This window comes from Lolium perenne, chromosome 1 (assembly GCF_019359855.2).
Source record: "Lolium perenne isolate Kyuss_39 chromosome 1, Kyuss_2.0, whole genome shotgun sequence".
In the NCBI taxonomy this organism is placed as follows: domain Eukaryota; kingdom Viridiplantae; phylum Streptophyta; class Magnoliopsida; order Poales; family Poaceae; genus Lolium; species Lolium perenne.
The window spans coordinates 258,596,196-258,617,945 of record NC_067244.2 but is presented as its reverse complement, the minus strand read 5'-3'; the positions used below and the strand labels follow the sequence as shown (position 1 = coordinate 258,617,945).

The window sequence follows — 21,750 nt, the reverse complement described above, 5'->3', positions numbered from 1 at the left end:
ATCCAGGGCCATGGAGGCGCGCGGAGAAGCAGGGCGACGCACTGGCACTGGGACTTCCAGAGGTGGGGAACTGGAGTTTGGGGCCGGGCGGCGGCGCTAGAGAAAAAAGAGTAGGCTTAGCCTTGGTTAGCAAGAAAGAACTTCCTCTCTAAACGAAAAAAAAAAAGTACCCCGTAGAAGATACGTATTTTGATTTGAAAAATAAACCCAGCTAGCTAGGTTTGTTAATTAGTTGCGATCTTGGTGGTTCCATCGTCTGGTGTTCTGAGACACGCGCGAGATCGAGGGCGAAGAGCAGAGGATCGATGGGAGCCCCGCAGAGCAAGCCGAAGCCGAAGCCGAAGCCGCCGGCGATGACTCTGGTGCCGCAGCCCTTCGACTTCCCTCCCGACGCCGCCCGCACCAGGTGAGCTCCAATCCATCGGCTGGACGTACTTCCATCTATATATATAGCTAGCACGCTAGCTGATCGATAATCATATGCCTGGACGTACGGATGCAGGATGGCGGTGCCGGCGTACGATCTCATGTTCGGGAAGCTCTCGCTGCGCCGCCTCTTCGACGACTACTACCCTCGGCAGCCTGGGATGAACGTTGACGCTCAGGTCCTGCTAAAGCCGCCGCGAGAAGCTCACCTCCATCTCACCGCCACCGTATCCAAACGTCCAGGCTAATTGCCACCGTATCTCATGATGAATTCTCGCGCTTCTTGTTTCGGCTCGAACTTCAGCTGTTTGGCTCGCTTTTTCCTGAGTTTTGCAAGAAAATCAGGTTGTTGTTTACTATTATTATTTCTTAACTGAATTTTCACTAGATGTCTAACAATAACGGGGAGGCTCTGTTGCGGTGGCAGAGGTAAGATTAGATGGCCCGACGAAATCATTCTCTCTTCTTCCGTTCCTTCTGCCCCTTGTTACTAACTTACTACACGCTATGAACATAAAATGACTTTGATTTTGGGATTTTGCAGGGACTTGGATGATCCTCATAGCTTTGTGGACCTTCTTATGTCGTCCTCAAAATCGTACGCACACTTCCTTGTTGGGTGTCCAAATCAATCATATTAAAAAATTGTATATATGCAGATAATCCTGATTTCGCTTTACTACTTGAATATCCAGTATGTTGCAGCTGAGGTCGTGTGCTTACTATCCTAAGTACGGTATCGGCGCATTTGGGACGTTCCCTCTGCTTATGGAAAACAGGTCGGCTATACAGCTCTTGTTTGCGCTTGCATGTCACATCCATATATCTGTTACACACCTTTCCACTAAATTGTATCTTGATACTACTTATAAGAAACAATCCCACTGCCCAGTATATATAAATAAGATGTAGTCGTTATTTATTTTTCTATTTAAAAAAGGCACATAATTAACAATGTGTAAGAGAACAAAGTTAATTCCTTTTTATGTTTTGCAGGGCGTGTTCAAAGGACTATGGTGTCATGGGTTTAAGATATGCTTCAGAGAATCTATCAGTTGGAGCGTCGTTTGTTCCGTTTCCTTGTAAGTGACTACCTACTTATACTTGACTATAGTTAGGACGGGGTTTTCGTTTTTGGAAAAAAACTTATTAATAACTGAAACCTAATGAATTTACTAACAAAGTTATAATAATCTGTACTAGAGTAGTTATCAATCTCAACTTTATATCCTTTCACTTATTTTTCTCTCAATTGATAATATTCTAGAATTTGGTCTTCTTATCGTATGCTTAATTACATTTAAAATGCAGCGCCCGATGAAGTACCATATGGTGCATGGTTAGTTGGTAGAAAAGGAAGGTTCAGTGGAGGGCTACAATATAAGCCACTTGGTGAGTTTTTAAACCTTCAGTTATAATCGTAGATGGTTTTTATTAGCCCCATAACTTTTGTGTCTTTCGTTCCGAAGTAGGTCTACAATATTCTTTTGTTTCAGTATATCACTTTATTAGGTGTTGCGTAGGGAATCTTACTCACCATGGAAAGGAACATAACCATACACTTGTGTTCTTGGAAAATTCTTCAAATAGAGTCCTAATAATTGTACAACTTCCTTTTTATTAAAGTGAAAATAAAGGAACTATCATGTCAGCTCCCAATCTTAAATTGTAGTGGTACTATGCGTAAAATTTAAAAGCAATGTCTAATATGCATACATATGCAATCCTACTTTCAATTTTATACTTCCAATGAACACTACAAATGAACTAGGAAGCAACCAAGTACATGTGCACCCTCAGTTTGCTCATTTGGAGCCTTTCACATAAATAAATGCAGATTGATGGTGTATTTATTTGCATGTTGAAGATATTTGTATTATGTCGTTGTATAAAGTTAATTTGTGTGCCAACTCCATATTTTTTTTCTGTTCATATAATGCTCAGTAGCTGGAAGAAGGCAATATATGCCATATACAGACTTGAAGAACTGGAATTGTGCGATCAGCTATGGCACAGGCTCAACTAGCCCACTCAGTCATTCATTCATGTGTACACTAGAGCTTATCGGAAGTGCGCAGGTTTGTTGTTGCTATTCCTTATTATTCCATATGAAAGATTTTTTGTTGTTCTCTTGCAACCCCTTAGTTATTTTGATAATATTGTGGCGGTAATTTACAGTAGCTTAATAACCGTACAAAATTTGTTTCTAGCAGTGAATTTTTATGAATTAAGAAAGGTTTTATTTAATCCTATTGGATTGTAAAACAAGATTGTTGTATTCAAATTTCTCAAAATATTTATTAATTCAGTTATGTGACGGTCATGTAGGAAATATGTTTAAAAATTTACCATGTGCACCATGCATGCTTCTTTGTAAAATTCTCAGATTTCCACTTAGAGCTAAATAATTTAATGATCTTATCACCCTGAAACAACTCGTATAGGTTTCTTTTTTTTTTTTTTGCCGAAGGGAAACCTTCATATATTGACACCGTTTCACCTTTATCAAGCCTATATATTAAAATTTATGTTCATCATTTCTCATGCATTGACATTCTTTTCCTTGATATGCAGCTGGTTGCATCAGCCTATCAACGCCATATTCTTCAAAGAAGGGTAAGGACACATTTGTATATATTTCAGCCGTTATCCATAGAGTGTTACCTCCCATGAGACCTAGAAGATATTTTATCTTTATAATATGATATTTAATATATTTATTATGAGAGTTACTAAATGGATATTCTTGAATGTTAACGATTTGAATGTTACCTTACATGAGACTTAGAAGATAATTTACCTTTATTACACGAGATTTAAGATAGTTGTTCCCGAGAGTTACTAAATGGATATTCTTGAATGTTAAGGATTTGATTATTTGTTTGGGAAGCGAATTTCTAGTGAAGATATCCTAATTCTAAAAAAATATTTATCTAACTTACAGGCATCAACAGCGCTCAACGCATGCTTAATCTTTGTATTTTTATTGTGGTTTTTTATTCATTAATAATTATTGTGTGTAATTCTAGCAGAACAAAAAATTAACTTTGGATCAATGCCAAGAATAGCTAGCCTTATCAAACATGGGATGACAGAGTGATAGTATGAGATAAACAATAGGTTGATGCAACCTCAGGAGCCAAAATACGTATTGAAGTTGAATATCTCATGTAATATTAAAATGCTCTTGTAATATCATCTTTTTATTGAATCTGCACCATGTGTGTACTAGGAAAATGACCATCTTGGCGATGATCATATTATCGGAGCCTTAGGCTACGTTGATTTTGGGCTTGAGCTGGCGACAAGGTATGTTGCATCAACCTTAACCAGGGACGTATATTTTTCTGTTTTGTATCCATTCAATTTACCATAATTTCATTTTGTGTGATCTTTAGAGTGGATAAAGACAAACCAGCAGATAGTGCCGATAAATCCTTGTTTCAGTTAGCTGCAAGTTTCCAACCTAATTCGTACTTACTAGTAAAGGTAATCCTCAATCTTGTCAAGAACTGTTGACATTAGTTCCAAAATTCCTATTAAATTTATAAACATATTAATTATTTTATAAATTTAGAAGGATCATGATCGTTGTGCAAAACTGAAGACTAGTCAATCGACTCAAGATTTATAAATTTAAATGAATTACCATTGTTTCTGAATAATAAGTATTACTCTCTTAACAGGGGAAGTTAGGTATGTCCAAATATTCTGCAGCTTTGGTGTGCAAGCTTCCACCCTACTTCAGATTAAGTGTCACAGGTTTGCAATGCTATAAATTCCTACGTATAATTACATTTGCAAAAATTACTTTGTCATAGTTATTAGAAAAAAGGCTACTACATAGAAAGCTCTAACCCTAAACCAAGAACCATAAACCCATATATTTTCATATGTTCGTCATTGACTGTACTAGCCGCTCTGGTTTATGCCCTTCTCATTGAAAATCTAAAATTTCTCCAAATAATATCTGAGCAACGATGGTAAAATATTTTAAATCTAGAAAGTCTCAGCATTATAATCTGATTAATTATCTTTAGGAATTTAAGGTATGCAACCCATGTGCTTTTTATATTTAGTGATGTGCTTTCTTATATACATTGAATCCCCTGATCATCGATGTATGCAACCCATGTTTATTACATCAACAACAAAAAAAATGGCCAGTATAATTATAAAAAGTGTGACGTGTTAAGCCCCACATCATTTGTGATACCAAGCAGTTAACATTCCATTACATAGATAATGCAATACGAATATTATATTGTAGTTAAAACTGTTACTTGATATTATATTATCAATATAATTCTATATGATATTATGTTCAAGTTTTCATCGACTCTCGGCAATGTTTCCCATTTGAAGCTGAAAATGACCGTTCGAAGGGTACATCATATGGACTTGGAATCTGTATCGGGGAGTTCATGGAACCCTGGTTTGTTATTTAGTCTCCAATAGCCCTATAAATATGACTACACTCTTGAATCTAATTGTCATAGTTGGAAATTTGGCAACACACCGTTTACACATCCAAAGCCATATATGTTTATGCTACACGAATATGAGTATCTTACCATGTCTTAATGAACTATGGTGTGCAGTTACCACACAATCAATTCAGACGGGACAGTCTTGACAAAAACTGAAGAGAGATTTGATGGGGAGAAGACAAAGCGCACGTTCCAATTTGATCGTGATGCCGAGGAATTTGATAATTTACCAGCAGAGATGAAACCTATTGACAAAATACTGTAACCACAAGTTGTTGCACTCATCGCGTAAATCTTAGTTCAAAACCATCGTACAAATATATTCCATCCAATTCAATTATTTATCGCTGATTCACATGTATATATCTAGAGATATAGTGTTATTCACTTGTTTGTGCGACAAGTAATATGGGTCAAATGGAGTAGCTTTTTATTCCTAGAACTTGTAATATTATTTTTGGATACGTAGAAGAATGTCCTTTTTCCTGTCAATGGACTTCATGCAACGATGTTAATCACTCACTACATGAAATCTGGATTTTGTCGTGTGCCTGAAGATTTGCCGTGATCATTTTGTCGGGGCGCTATAAGGAATTTCATGTTGACATATAGGGCTCACGACGAACACAAAAGGCATGGCAAATCAATGGAAAAGCACATGATGAAATAAGTCTTACGGCAAAAAAATGTCCCGCAACAAATGGGTCTTTCATGCTCACACCAAATATATTAAAGTTGATTTTCACTTAATTAGAGAAAGGGTAGCTCAGAAACAACATTAAATCAACGTTGTCATGTATGTAAGTTTACATGATTAGTTAGTATCTAATCCTACCTAATATAGAGTTCTATAGATCTAAAGGTTAAGATCAGGTACCCGATTGATACCCTGCCATGTACTACCTCCATCCCAAAGCTTAATGCCTAGTATATTTTTTCAGAAAGTCAAACGAAGTAAAATTTAATCAAACCTTTAGAAGAATTTATGAATAAATATGATATTTTGTAGGTACCATATGAAAATATATTTCATTATCTATCTATGATTTATACTATTCATGTTAATGATTTTTGATAAAAACTTAGTCAAACTTAACATAGTTTAACTTTCTGGAAAAAAAATATAGGTCTTAAGCCTTAGGATAGAGGTAGTATGTCGTACCATTGTACTCCTATCGAAATATAAAGTTTGGGATGCATGATCTTACCCTACGAATACTTGTTATTTTTCATGTAAAAATGTATAGCCTAGTTTTTTTTTAATAATTTAAACTTCTAGAAAATGTAGCTAGTGCATCAATTTAACACAGCATCGGAGCTAGGAGATTTGAAGATCAAATTCAAACTAGTGTACTATTTTTAATATGAAAAATAGTTGTGGCCTCCCATCTATCTCGTGTCCACGGTATTCACGTTTGTCCAGCTTAGAAAGAAAAATGTTAAAATATACTACCTTCATCCCAAGGCTTAAGGCTTATATTTTTGTTAGAAAGTCAAACTATATTAAGTTTGACTAAATTTTTATCAAAAATTATTAACATGAAAAGTAGAAAATCAAAATATCAGATTTATTTGGTCAAATTTTATTTCGTTTAACTTTCTGAAAAAAATATTGGGCTTAAGCCTTGGAATGGAGGGAGTATAACCTAGCTCTTTACATCAGATTAAAAAAAAACTTGATTAGTACATCAATTTAATATGCTCAAGTATGAAGACGATTTGCCTAGGTGCTTATCATATCCATCTTAAGAGCCACGTATGCTGACGGCTATAAAAAATAAATAAATAGAATGCTGCCCTTCAAATAGCAACAGGCAACAGCTGGGCAGTGTAACGAGTTGTTCTTCTTCCCCAAGTTCATCCTCAAGCACAGATCGCCGCCGGTCCGCCGCCGCCGCCGCGAACCCCGATGGGCGTCCTGTGGAGCAGCCTCTGGGGCAAGCCGGAGCCGCCGCCGCCGATGGTGCTGGTGCCGCCGCTCTTCGACTACCCGCCCATCGCCGCCCGCACCAGGTCCCCCCGCCGCCCCGCCCTCTCCCCTCCCCTTCCCTCATCCCCGCAAACGGAATCTGCGCTCCAGTAGGGAGCGAGGCACGCCGCGCTTTCCGCAATGCGATTCAGCGACGAGGGTTTCTTAATTTCGTGCTACTAATTGCTCGATTAGATTAGATGATCGTGATTAGCGACGCCCCACTGTGTAACCAGTGCCTGCGCACTAGTGATTTTCAGTTCAGACAGCTTGCCGTGGCAATGCACACATAGTACCATGTGAGCCAACGGAAGCAGCGAGTTTCGTCCTTCCTTGTGATAATACTAAATCAATGCACTTGTGTGACTATGTGAGCCAACGGAAGCAGAAACTGCTGTCCTTCCTTGTGATATACTGAAGCGGGTTCCTTTTTTGTATTGACCACGCATGCAGGATGGCAGTGCCGGCATACGAGGTGATGTTCGGGAAGCTCCCCCTGCGCAGTCTGTTCGAGGACTACTTCGACCACGCGGGGAGCATGACCTCCAGGTTCATGCTCAAGCCGCTGGAGGATCCTCACGTCGACTTGGTCGCCAACGTATCCTCTGCAACATGATATACCGTTACCAGTTTTTTTTTAAAAAAAATTCTGCTGCATCAGGTTCTTTCAGTAGTACTGTATCTGTTAAGTTTGATACGATATGATACATTATGAGGATTAGAGGATCTTCGATGGTACCTTCATATAGCTGTTCTTTTATGTTACTTCGTGGTAACAGCATGTTTTGGCTTGTTCTGTCAGTTATGATAACATAGTAATGCCATGTGGATGTTACCTTTTGATGCTAACCAATCCCCACTGGCATCTACGCTATGCACAAGTAACAAATTTGAGATTGCCAACAGTGCTTGAGACCACCTTGGTGCTACAAAAATATTTCAGGTGATGCGCATGTTTATAAAGCCGTTAACACTTCAATCTTGACTTGTAGAATGGTTCTAGGTCGTGCAGTTCAAGTGTCAAGAGGTTTTATTCATATGCAGTACATCTTGTGGATTGACACCCAGTTACTGCAAGAGGAGTCTTTGTGTACCTTAATATCACTACAGGTATCTGCAGCTGCCGGTGCAAATAGTGGAACGGAAGTAAAAGGAGACGCCCTGTTCCGCTGGCAGAAGTAATTGTTCCGTAATTTACCCGCGCTTCATGTGTATGCAATCTGTGGTACATTTTAACACAAGAAACGGTTTGCTGTTTTTCAGAGATTTATATGATCCCCATACCTTTGTGGAACTTCTTGCGTCGACTTCAGACCCGTACGTGCTTTATTGTTGGACACTTGGATGGATAATATCATTACTGCACTAATTGTTACTTCAGTTTGGAAATTGCATTGATGGCGATATTTTGGCTCATACTTTTTATCCAGCATGTTGAAGCTGAGGTCGTGTGGTTACTACCCTGAGTATCACGTTGGTGCATTTTGGACACTCCCTTTGCTAATGGGAAACAGGTAAACTAAATATCTGTTGCAGCTGCAAATCATGGAAGCCATTGTTACATAGCTTTCCACTTGTTTGTTTGTTTGTTGAACCTGTTGCGAAATGTTCCCAAATACAATGTTAGACGTTTTCATTATGAATTTCAGTTGATATAATTATAGTTTTGAAATCATCAGTGAGGAAGTTATGTTTTTCAGGGTGTCTTCTGAGGACTACGGTGTCCTGGGTGTAAGGTATGGTTCAGAGAATCTATCAATTGGGGCGTCCTTTGTACCAGTGCCTGGTATGTATCATTCATATTTCTCATGTATGTTTATTACATGTAACAAAATAGATACCCATTTTAATTTGAATCCATATAAAGGAATCGGCATTATTGTCATCTGATATGCTTTGAATTCAATCTTGTTAAGGTTATAGTAAGTTCACTTTTCCTTATAATATTTGCTGATGTTCTAATAAAAACAATATTACTTGCTGACATTACTTTTGCTTGCAGCATCTGGTGAGGTGCCATATGGAGCATGGTTGGTTGCGAAAAAAGGAAGTTTAACTGCAGGAGCACAATATAAGCCACTTAGTGAGTGTTATTCCCTATAATTTTAACTTACTATCATTGAGGTTGTTCATCAGCCTGCAAGATTCGAACACCTCAGAAGCAGGAATATAAAATAAAAATAATGTATCACCATAACATTAGAAATTGATGGTGGTTTTGGGATTCTATTTGAAGTGGAACATAGGAGCACGGTTAACAGTTGCAGCACTAGGTTTCATCTTGAGCAGCTACTCATATTTTATTCTGCGTGGATTAAAATTTGCTAGTATATGGGTGCATGTATATTTCCCCTAAGTTGTCAATTCTGTTGGTTTGCATTTGCTTCCTTTTGTTCACCACTGAAGGATGCATGGGACCTTTAGATCAAGCTCTGTAGCATGTAGCTTCTTTTGTCACGGAATCACTAAAATGGTGTACATTGCAATTCTGAATAATTCTGTTCCTATTCTAGTTTCTACATTTTTGTCCTTGTTCTAATATTTGACTGATGAAATTTATGCAATGTGATGACTTGTACAATCAGTATCTGCTTTCATGCCTGTTGGTTGTCTTCTTCATGCACGTAGAAAATCAGATGTGGATATTCAGTATTTCAGTTGTTTATAACCACTTTTATGAGTTTTTTTTTATAGCGCTCTTATGTTCATTCTGCAACAGGTGGAAACCAACATCCTATGCCATATACGGACCCGAAGAACTGGAATTATGCAATCAGTTATGCTGTTGGCACAACAAGCCCTCTCAGCCCTTCATTCATCTGTTCCCTAGAGCTTGCAAGAAATAAACAGGTTTGTTGTAGTTTTTGCTGTTTCTCTGATTGGAGAGTTAGCTTGCAATTGCTAGCATATATTGATAGGACTATAAAGAAGACAATATAATGGATAGATGTCATTTTTCTAAGTAACATCTTGATCGTTGGACATCATTATATGTTGATATGTTCAACTGAATATATGTGGGCAATTGTCTGTTTAGACACAGGGATTGACATAAGTGTGAGTACCTCCCTGTGGCATATCACCAAGGGGGCAAATTTCAATAATATTATTGTGAAGAGTTGCGCACATCATAGTTAGAGTGGGATAGTATTTTGAAGTGGAGGGAGTGCAATACATGTTGCTTAATGATACATGTTTCTTTTTAATATCAAAGAACTACCATCAATCACATAGTAGCGTGGCATGAAACAGCTGGTTGATACATTTTTTCTTCCTCTCTGTTTAAATAATCAATGATTGTTAGTTAAAGAAAACCTTGATATCTCTAACACTGTTTGCCTTCACTGAGTCTCATGGGAAATACCTCTTTGTTTTTCCTTGATGTGCAGCTTATTGCATCATTCTATCAGCACCTGGTTGTTCAAAGAAGGGTAAGGACAGTTCTCTTTGATTTTTTAATTTGCTGATTCGAAAAGATTTATTGTTATTCTTTTATATTTATATCTCGATTATGTGGGTGGCAGAGGGGAGGTGGGGAGGTGGGTGATGTATGTGGATCATGACAGTTCTATTGGACTCATTGTACTGTTTAGTGGTCAAACAAATACATATTAATAAAAGAATGTGAAATTTGCTCCAAAAACTCTTAGAATACAGAAGAATGCATACCTTTTTTGCAAGAGGAGGGTAAGCCCGCAAGCTCATATGAAATGAAACATAGTTGTCCGTGGTACTTGTATGCTGTTGCCAACACCAGTATTTACTTTGCTTAGACAGCATGCATACAGTTACCAATAAATAAAATAACATCCTACCCACTAGTGTAGATATTGTCAGTCTAATTTTGGTTAAGAGATAAAAGGATGTCCAAGATATGTGCTTAGTAATGAATTTAAACTACACCATGCTTCCAGTGAAACTGAAGATGTCACTATGCGTATGGATGATGTTCCATCCAGTTGGTAATTGATGTTTTATTTTTGTGTCACTACAAAATGCTTTATGACCAACCACTCTCGTGATTACTTCGTTAGAAAGAATTATATATTTTTCCCTCTTTTTACCTACTTGTTTGCTTCTTATTTCCTGGTTTACTGTACCATGCTTTGGTGTTAATATCAGTCATGATATCTAAGCCTGTTGAGAGTCTAATGCCGTGTGTATCTATCAGGTGAAGAATCCTTTTGAAGATGATCAGGTTGTTGGCATCACAAACTACATAGATTTGGGGCTTGAGTTGGCTGGAGGGTAAGCCTTACTGCCTTGCAGGAAGAAGCGTAACTTTGATTTTCATGAAATCAGCTGACTAGCTCCACTTTCACGCTTTGTTAGGATCGACAAAGATAAACCAACAGAGAGCGCCAACAACAACTTGTTTCAGTTAGCCGCAAGCTGGCAAGCTAATAAGAACTTCATGCTGAAGGTGAAGTAGACTCATTCATCAGTCAGGCCTTTAAACAAGTCTTGTATAGCTTCAGGTTTTTTTTTCCAGATGATGATAGCTCTATTCTTCTCAACAGGGAAAGCTGGGTCCTTCCAAGTCGTCTGTAGCTCTGGCATTCAAGTCATGGTGGAGACCATCCTTTACGCTTAGCGTCACAGGTATGCAAGCCTGACTTAATATACCTCTGCACACAAAATACTCATACTTCGAACAACCAAATCCACAATAAGCATCTCTAAGAGAAACTGAACATGAAAAAGTAAAAGTATCTCTAAGAGCGCTGCAAATTACCGACAGTGGGCTTGATAGAACTTCGAGCTGACACCTGCTGCTCCATTCCTGTTTGCAGCTGTGAATGACCACAGGAAGGGGACGACGTCGTACGGCTTTGGAATCCGCGTCGAGGATCTCAGGAAGGCCAGGTACTTTTCTCTGCCGGATCACATTTCTAATCAAGCCTTCGGCCGGCTTGTTATTATCACTACTAGTAATCTCTGCATCAACCACTGAGAATGCTTCCTCCATGAATCTCGACGAAAATGCAGTTACGAGAAGGCCGATGCGAACTACGTGATGCTGACGCCAAACAAGCAGCACCTGGCGCCGGCCGTCATGTTTCAGTACGGGGAGCGGCCCATGTTCCAGGCGGACGTGGATTCCGGCAACTTCGACCATCTGCCCGCGGAGATGAGGCCTATCGGCAAGATACTCTAGCTCCAGGCTTGACCTCTCAGTAGGCGTAGAAGGACCTTCAGCAAGTTCGTCAGAAAAAAGCCCTGTAAGATCTCAGACCGGTTTGAGATCCACGGGAGCGTAGTTATTTTCCGTAGAAAGCCTTGTAGAGATTTTGTTTCAGAGAGATTGTCTGCACTGGTGAAAGCGTGCCATGAAATACGTACGCCAGTTCGATGGACTAGGATATGACAGCGGAATAGGGATGTGTTCGGTTCTGGAACCGGAGGGGATGGAACGGAACGGTTCCATTCCGAGGTCACGGGACGGTTCCAACCCCGTGTTCGGTTTAGAGAAAATTGAGGAACGGAACGGTTCCATTTTTTGTTCGGTTGGGGGAATTCGGAGCGGAACGGAATAGCCATAATTATACTTAAACTTTGTCTTTTGTCTCAAAACGGGCTAATTTGACTCAAAACTGGCTAATGGAGGAAAAAGAACATCAAATCGGAAACTGCACGAGCGCTACCGCTGCCTCCTGCGCACGCCACCGCCGTCGCCTGCGCGCCGCCGCCTCCGCCTGCGAGCGCCGCCGCCGCCTCCGCGCGCCGTCGCCTCCGCTTTGTGAGCGCCGCCGTGCGCAGCCTGCGCGCGCGCGACGCCGCCTCCGCTGCGAGCGCCACCGCCGCCTCCGCGCGCGCCGTCGCCTCCGCTTTGTGAGCGCCGCTGCTGCAGCTGCGCGCGCGCCGACGCGCGCCCTCACGCTGCGAGCGCCACCGCCGCCGCCACCGCTGCGGCGCCGCCGCCGCCTCCACCTGCGAGCGCCGCCGCCGCCACTTGCACGCGCGCCGCCGTCGCCTCCCGTCGCCTACCGCGTGCTAATGAAGGATTAGTTTGGCTGGTTAGCGATCCGTTCCTCGCCGTTCTACCGATTTGGCCGGATGGGTGCATTCCGCATATCTGAGGAATATGCCGTTCCTAGGAACTACTCGGTTCCGTTCCTCCGACCAAACCGAACACAGGAACTTGTCCTAGGCACGGAACGGACCGGTTCCGTTCCACCAAATTCTGGAACCGAACACACCCTAGGAGGATGCATTTGCATTTCGTGTAACTAGCTCTAGGTTTGCTTTTGTGGTTGATGTCACTCTCGATCGTATCTGCACTGGATAACCATAGGGAAGATGGAACCGTGGCACGGCACCTAGGGAAATCCAAACGGGGACAGGTCATATCACATTTTGTTCCATCAAGGAGCAACGTGTTCCTTTGGTTGTTGATCTTTATCATTTGAGCATGCATGTGCTCGTAAACAATACCCTGCCCACGTACGTTGTTTAACGCGGCCTAGTCTATAATATCTTGCCAATTGTTTAGCGGTGCCCTCGGGATAGAGGCACAGCACACTGAACCAGCAGTCAACTAGGGAAGCTGCTCGCCGTATCTAGATAGATGTACCTTTCAGCCTTGACGTGACGACGGAACATACCGGCACAAGTCAAACCGAGACGCCGACCTGCACTGGCAAGTCTCTCGCCTAGACATGTCATGATGTCACATGGAGGAAAATCCAAAGTCCAAGCATAGTTTTCTAAATGGGGACAAATATGCGCATGCACCGTGCTGGACCATAAGGAGATGTAGCTAAAACGTACTACTACATACGTTGTCTTGGAAAAAACGTTGCGGATTTATCTAAATCTATATGTATCTAGACACAAATCAGCGATTTCCTTTTTAAAACGGAGGTAGTATAATCGGTGCTGCCCAAGGTTTGCAGCAAACCCGTGGGCAGAGCTAGCATATATAGATCAATCCAGCTTCGTTCCACATCAGTTGAGGCACAAGATATATAAGGTGGGAATATCAAGTAAAACAATCTCTACCAAACCACATTTTTGTATTGAAAATGGGCACATCACACCCTTTTTCTTTACTGAAAATGGGCACAGCACACTGAACCAGTGGACAACCAGGCTAGATATATGCACTGAACCAATAATCAACAAGGGCCCTTCTAAATATGAACAAGGAAGCAGTAGTAAGGGCATCTCCAACCGCGCGACGCAAACCGCGCCCGTGCGTCCGTTTGGGTCGAGCCGGACAAAAACGCGGTCCAGCGCGCGGACCTATCCCTAAAACGGATGGCCGCGGCGTCCGGGACGACCCAAACCCGGCCCAAATCTGGGACGAGTTTGCGTGGCCGCGGACGCCGGATGCTGGTCGCTCGCGTCCTCCCCTTGTCCGCCCCTGGCCCGCCTGTCTGTCTCCCAAAACACACCCAGTCCACTCCACTCCCAAAACCTAGAGATGGCCGACGAAGCGACTGCCGCCGCCACCGCTGATGAAGCAATAACATGTTCAGATCTGAGATCATGGCACTCGGGCCCTAGTGACAAGCATTAAGCATAACAAGTTGCAACAATATCATCAAAGTACCAATTACGGACACTAGGCACTATGCCCTAACAATCTTATGCTATTACATGACCAATCTCATCCAATCCCTACCATCCCCTTCGGCCTACAGCGGGGGAATTACTCACACATGGATGTGGGAAACATGGCTGGTTGATGTAGAGGCGTTGGCGGTGATGGCGGCGATGATCTCCTCCAATTCCCCGTCCCGGCGGAGTGCCAGAACGGAGACTTCTGGCTCCCGCGACGGAGTTTCGCGATGTGGCGGCGTTCTGGAGGGTTTCTGGCGACTTCGACTTCTCCCCGTGCGTTTTTAGGTCGAGGCGAATAAGTAGTCCGAAGGAGGGCGTCGGAGGCCGGCCGAGGGGGCCACACCACAGGGTCGCGCGGGCCCCCCTGGGCCGCGCCGCCCTATGGTGTGGGGCCCTCGGGCCTCCACCTCAATTGTCCTTCTGGCTCCGTTAGTTTCCTGGGAAAATATGGCCTTCTGCATAAATTCCGAGGATTTTCCCGAAAGTTGGATTTCTGCACAAAAACGAGACACCGAAGCGATTCTTTGAAAACAGCGTTAGTCCGTGTTAGTTGCATCCAAAATACACAAATTAGAGGCAAAACAATAGCAAAAGTGTTCGGGAAAGTAGATACGTTTTGGACGTATCAACTCCCCCCAAGCTTAGCTTATTGCTTGTCCTCAAGCAATTCAGTTAACAACTGAGCGATAAAAGAACTTTCACGAATACATTTGCTCATATGATGTATATATTCTCATGCTATGGCTAATACTTAAGCAGTTCATAATGAAATACATGCAAATAAGATCATCTAACAGCTATGCCAAACATGGAGAGGTACCAACAATTAATAATAAGCATCATGAATCATGTATATAAGCAGGATTGCAATGTTCATAAGAGAGTATGATAAAGTGGTATCTCGCTTGCCTGTATTTGATTGGCAAAACATAAATGCCCTGCACCTCGGAGTTCATAGAAAGACTAGAAGTAGTGATTGTCAAAAGATAAATGCATCAAAGTTATACCACAATCAATCATATTTTGAGACAAGCATATTATACTAAGAATGACAGTTGTGCTCTCAAGATAGTGCTCAAAGAAATAATGGAGACACAACATAAAAGTAAAAGATTGACCCTTCGCAGAGGGAAGCAGGGATTAACATGCGCTAGAGCTTTTCATTTTTATAAATCAGGAGTAAAATTATTTTGAGAGGTGTTTGTTGTTGTCAACGAATGGTAATGGGTACACTAACTACATCGCCAACCGGACTTTCAAGAGCAGCTCCCATGAATTATTGTATATTTATATGGCACTCCTTCCAACCTTTCTTACACAAACCATGGCTAACCGAATCCTCGGGTGCCTGCCAACAATCTCATACCATGAAGGAGTGCCTTTTTATTTTATTTTTATTATGATGATGACACTCCCCCCAACCTTTGCTTACACAAGCCATGGCTAACCGAATCCTTCGGGTGCCGTCCAACAATCACAAACCATGGAGGAGTGTCTATTTAAATTAATTAATTTGGGACTGGGAATCCCATTGCCAGCTCTTTTTGCAAAGTTATTGGATAAGCGGATGTGCCACTAGTCCATATGAGAGTCCGTCAAAAGTAAATGACAAGGTTGAAAGCTAAACACCACATACTTCCTCATGAGCTATGAAACATAAACACAAATTGAGAAGCATTTTGAAGGTTTTAAAGGTAGCGCATGAGAATTTACTTGGAATGGTTTGAAATGCCATGCATAGGTATTTATGGTGGACACTTTTGGAACAACTTGGTTTTCATGTGGTTGGAAGCACGAGCAGCGTTCCCGCTCAGTACAAGTGAAGGCTAGCAAAAGACTAGGGAGCGACAAATCAAGAGAGCAGTAACTGTCATAATCATGCTTGCGGCAAAATAAATTAACGGAGGCATAAAAGTGATACAAGAACTCTGAAGCAATATAGATCATCGAGGATTAATTGACTTTTTGTTCAGTCATATGCATGCGTGAGCATGTGCCAAGTCGATATAAATGAATTATTCAGAGGGGGATACCACAATGCCATACTTACTTATGAATAAAACAATGCAAGCAAACATCCATGACATGCTACTCATATTAATAGATTGGAGCTAAACATGAGAGATCATAAACTACTAGACTTTCTCAAATAACATATACCTCACATGAACCAACTAAGCATGCTCACATGGATGAGTATATGTACAAAAATGAAAACAAATAGAGTTCATACCAGCCTCTCACCACAATCAGATTGTCGTAGATCGTCATTATTGCCTTTTCACTTGTGCAGCTTGGATAATATGAAATGAAAACCATGCTCCAGCCACCGAAGACCATTGAACTCATAAAGAACTTTACAAACCAGAGAAGAACAGCAAATGTTTTTGGTGTTTTCGAATTTGAGAATAAGAACAAGAGGAAACAAGCAAACAAAGCAAAATCTTTTCGGGTTTTCTTATAGCAAACTAGCAATAGCAAACAAAGTGAAGCAAATGCAAGAAACCAAAGCAAACAAATGGTGAAGAGAAACAACAGAAATATTTTTGGTCTTTTTGTGTTTTGGAAAGGAAACAAAGCAAAAACAAGAAATAGCAAACTAAAAGAAACACAGAAAAGCGAGATGGCAGAAATCTGCCAAAACCTGACAGCAGTACAGAAATCGATTTTTATAAAAATCTTACGTTGCTCAGATCGAAAAGTGTTCAACTAATGAAAGTTAGATAACAACCTGGGGAACCTGCACAAAAATTGGCAGCTCAAAATAACGCTCTGGCTGTGCGTACGAATTTTTATAGTAACAGTCCAGAATCTGTTTTCAGGCAGCACTTCCCCAAATATTATCTTCCTCTCATTAGAAAACCACTCAAACGAACAAAACAAGTATGTACAAGTATCCAGCAACCATAATATCCAAAGAATGAGTGATGCCGGTATACCTCCCCCCAAGCTTAGGCTTTTGGCCTAAGTGGAGATCAACCCCATCGAGGGTCTGGGTTCCATGCCGATGAATCGTACATGGAGTAGTCATAATAAGGCACCGATGCAGAAGAAAAGCGTGGAGGCTCCATATGCCCAACATATTGATGCGAGGAACTTGCTGCATCGGATGATGAGCCGAGGTGTTCCTCGCCCTCCGTGTCGTCTCTTGCATGATGGCCTCCTCCCTCTATGTGTGCATTCAGCGCACTTTCTGCGACCGACCAATCCTCCCATTATCCCCTGAGAAACTCCTTCCATCGCAAATCATCTTGAAGAGGTCCACGAGTTCTTGCGGCGATCCCCTTATCTTCTCGCATGATCCCCATTGTGGTACTCTAATTGCTGCACAAAAAGCACTAAATGGCAAGTTGACAGCTTTATTATAAATCTTATACTGAACCGTGGGGTTAGATCGCGACCAATTGAATTTAAAGTCCTGCATAACAGACATAGTTAATTTTGCATATTGTCTTGGCTCTCCTTCAACAAAATCACTCAGCCCTGCACGAGAGATTAGAGTTTGAACATCTTGTAAAATCCCCGCACTTCTCATAAAGTCCACTCATGGGTAGTAAGAGGGGTATACTCCCTCTTCACGATTGACTCGCATAACTTGTTGGACTTCCAATTCTTGTTGGTTCAAGTGATATCTATTCCACTCCATTTTCTGAAATTTCAACAAACAATATAAAAATTTGATTTGGTGACATATAATTGAGGGAAACTACCATAGGAACTTGCTAGGGTACTAATCATGCATCAAAAACTAGTTTCTACCACTTAGAACAAGCATGCAAGCTCACTAAACATGTTACCTACAGCAGCAAAATATTCAAGATATACTCAACCAAACAAAATTCTACTTGGATGGGTGGAGGAGTCACATACCGAAGAGCAAATGTGCCAAATTTCAGACAGAAATCTGGGCTGAGCAAAGAGATCGAGAAATCTGGAGTTCTTGAGCAAAAACGCGAGTGAGAGGAACCTGGTACGAGTTTTTTCGGGAGAGAGAAGGTGCTGGGAGAAATAGATGGCAAAGTGGGGCAAGGAGGGGCCCACACCACATGGTGGCGCGGCCACCTCCTTGGCCGCGCCGGCCTGTGGTTTGGCGCCCTCTGGTGCCCCACAGGTCATCCTCTGGTGCTCCCAGGTGCCTCGTCGAAAAATAGGACCAACGGTATAATTTTTGTGAATTTTTGAAAACTTTGAAAAATGCACATTTCTGGGTATTTAGTTTATTATTACTGGCCAGGAAATTTTTTGAAATCTTCAATTAGCTAAGGAACTTTGCAAATTAAAAGTGCTACAGCAACTAGAGCAAGTGGAGGAAGAAAGAGATGTTGTTTACCTCCTCTATGCATATAAAAAGTATTTGTTAACAAGGTTGATCAAGTCTTGCCACCAAATAAATTTTACATAGCATAAGAAGAAATAAACCTCAAATCAATCATGTTACCTTGAATTGTATTGATATGGATCCAATCACGAGAGTTTGATATTCTTCTTTAGGCTCATATATAGGACAATCAATAGTTCCCACTTTAATACTTCTCACATTAGTAATAGTATTGACTCCACATACTTTATCAATCTTCTTGGGGAAATAGACGGTATGCTCCTTATCATCAACATTAAAAGTAACCTTTCCTTTATTGCAATCAATAACAGCCCCTGCGGTGTTAAGAAAAGGTCTCCCAAGAATAATAGACATATTATCATCTTCAGGCATTTCCAACACAACAAAATCAGTTAATATCAAGCAGTTAGTAGTAACTTGAACAGGAACATTCTCACATATACCAACAGGAATAGCAGGTAGATTTATCAGCCATTTGCAAAGATATATCAGTAGGTATCAACTTATCTAAGTAAAGTCTCTTATAAAGAGAAAAAGGCATAACACTAACACCGGCTCCCAAATCACATAGAGCAGTTTTAACATAATTATTCTTGATAGAACAAGGAATAGTAGGTATACCTGGGTCGCCCAACTTCTTTGGAATTTTGCCATTGAAAGAGTAATTAGCAAGCATAGTGGAAATTTCCTCATTGGGGATTTTCCTTTTGTTAGTAACAATATCTTTCATATACTTTGAATAAGGAGGCAATTTAATAGCATCAGTCAAAGGGATTTGCAAGAATAAAGGTTTCATCCAATCGCAAAATTTATTATAGTGTTCTTCTTCCTTTGATTTTAGTTTCTTAGCAGGAAAAGGCATTTGCTTTTGCACCCAAGGTTCTCTTTCATTACCATGTTTCTCAGCAATAAAATCTTCTTTAGTGTACTTTTTATTTTTAGCATGCTTTTCAGGTTCTTCTTCAACCTCTTCTTTATCAGGAGTATTATTCTTATCATTATCATTATCATGTTCATTACCACTTTCAGTTTCAGCATCAGAAATAGAAATACTATTAGGATCATTAACAAGTTCAGAGGATTCTACAACATTTTTATGTTTCTTCTTCTTTTTCTTCTTAGAATGAGCACTAGGTTCAATGCGTTGAGAATCTTGTTCAATTCTTTTGGGATGCCCTTCAGGATATAGAGGATCCTGGGTAGAGACACCACCTCTAGTTGTTACTTCATAAGTATGTTTTTCTTTAGAATTATTCCCTAACAAGTCATTTTGCACTTTAGTGAGTTGATCAATTTGCGTTTGAATCATATGAAAATGTTTAACAAGCATCTTAACATCATTGGAGGTTCTCTCCACAATACCATGCAATTCACTAATAGCTCGAGAATTTTCTATTAAATGGTTCTCTACTCTCATATTAAAATTTTCTTGCTTAACAATATAATTATCAAACTCATCTAAGCATTGTGCAGGAGGCTTCGAATACGGAATATCTTCCCTAGTAAAGCGCTGAAGGGAGTTTACCTCAATCATGGATGAAGGGGGAATTATCTCACATATATCTTCTATGGGAGGAAGGTTCTTCACATCTTCAGATTTAATACCTTTCTCCTTGAGAGACTTCTTGGCTTCCCTCATATCTTCATCATTCAATTTAATTAAACCCCTCTTCTTCAATATTGGTGTTGGAGTTGGTTCAGGCGTAGTCCAATCATCATGATTCCGGCTTATTTTAGCCAATAATTCTTCAGCGTCATCCGGAGTTCTTTTCCTGAAAACACAACCAGCGCAACTATCTAGGTATGCCCTAGACTCAATGGTTAGTCCACTATAAAATATATCAAGTAAATCATGCTTTTCCAAATCATGGTCAGGCTGAGCTCTAATAAGAGAGCAAAATCTCGCCCAAGCCTCAGGCAATTTCTCTTCATCTCCCTGGTCAAAATTATAAATTCTCTGCAAAGCAATATGTTGAGCACTAGCAGGAAAGTATTTGCGGAAGAAAACATCAAGCAGTTCTTTTGGACTTCTAATAGAATTAGGTGGCAAATTATTATACCAAGTTTTAGCGTCATCCTTTAATGAGAATGGAAAGATTTTAGCAACAAAGTAAGTACGCATCTTGACATCATCAGAAAACAAGCTACTTAGAGTAGATAACTCAGTCATGTGTTCAACAGCACTCTCTTTTTCAGTACCACAAAAGGGCGTTTTCTCAACAATAGCTATATGCGATAGATCAAGAGAAAAATCATAATCTTTATCCCTAATGTTTATAGGAGATGTGGCAAATTTAGGATCAGGAGACAGTTTATATCTAACAGCATGTTCTGCAAGCAACTTTTTAATTTTTCTTGCATCAGTAGTAGCATTGCATTTTTTAATAAAATCATCATTAAGCTCCACATAATCTTCCTCAGGATCATCACTAAAATAATCAAGTTCAGGTGAACTAACAGGTGTAGTAGCATTAGGAGTTTCAGTATTTTCAATTTGTCTAGACCTAGCAATCGTAGCATCTAGAAAGGATCCCAATGAACCACTATCATCAAGCACAGCAGAAATATTATCAATATTATGAGAGTTTTCAGATTCAGCAGAAGTACCCGCATGTGAAGCATGTGGCGGTGAAACAAGTTTATCAATCACAGATGGTGAATCAAGAGCAGCAGAGGTATTCAGAATTGTACCTTTTCTTGTAGTGGATGGTAATATGGCGATCTTAGTATCGCGAGGTTTACCCATGATGGAGAATTTGCAGCGAACAATATTAATCCAAGTGAACTTCCAAATAAAGCTATGCTCCCGACAACGAGCGCCAGAAAATAGTCTTGATGAAGCAATAACATGTTCAGATCTGAGATCATGGCACTCGGGCCCTAGTGACAAGCATTAAGCATAACAAGTTGCAACAATATCATCAAAGTACCAATTACGGACACTAGGCACTATGCCCTAA

At 40.6% G+C, this 21,750-nt stretch overlaps 2 protein-coding genes across 2 annotated transcripts; both read left to right on the top strand.

Moving 5' to 3' along the window:
• Positions 1-305: 305 nt before the first annotated feature.
• Positions 306-5,484, top strand: LOC127326307 (uncharacterized). Its single transcript, XM_071824919.1, has 14 exons — positions 306-406; positions 503-605; positions 815-855; positions 971-1,024; positions 1,122-1,205; positions 1,423-1,508; positions 1,738-1,818; positions 2,371-2,504; positions 3,001-3,042; positions 3,659-3,735; positions 3,825-3,915; positions 4,113-4,188; positions 4,792-4,861; positions 5,028-5,484. The coding sequence occupies exons 1-14, from the start codon at positions 306-308 to the stop codon at positions 5,179-5,181; spliced, it is 1,194 nt and encodes a 397-aa protein (XP_071681020.1). The 3' UTR covers positions 5,182-5,484.
• A 1,249-nt stretch (positions 5,485-6,733) lies between these two features.
• On the top strand, positions 6,734-12,250 carry LOC127326295 (uncharacterized). The gene is made up of 14 exons (XM_051353148.2): positions 6,734-6,929; positions 7,339-7,483; positions 7,996-8,063; positions 8,149-8,202; positions 8,316-8,399; positions 8,586-8,671; positions 8,888-8,968; positions 9,605-9,735; positions 10,275-10,316; positions 11,057-11,133; positions 11,218-11,308; positions 11,406-11,487; positions 11,679-11,751; positions 11,875-12,250. The coding sequence occupies exons 1-14, from the start codon at positions 6,826-6,828 to the stop codon at positions 12,041-12,043; spliced, it is 1,287 nt and encodes a 428-aa protein (XP_051209108.1). The 5' UTR covers positions 6,734-6,825; the 3' UTR covers positions 12,044-12,250.
• The last annotated feature ends 9,500 nt before the right edge of the window (positions 12,251-21,750 follow it).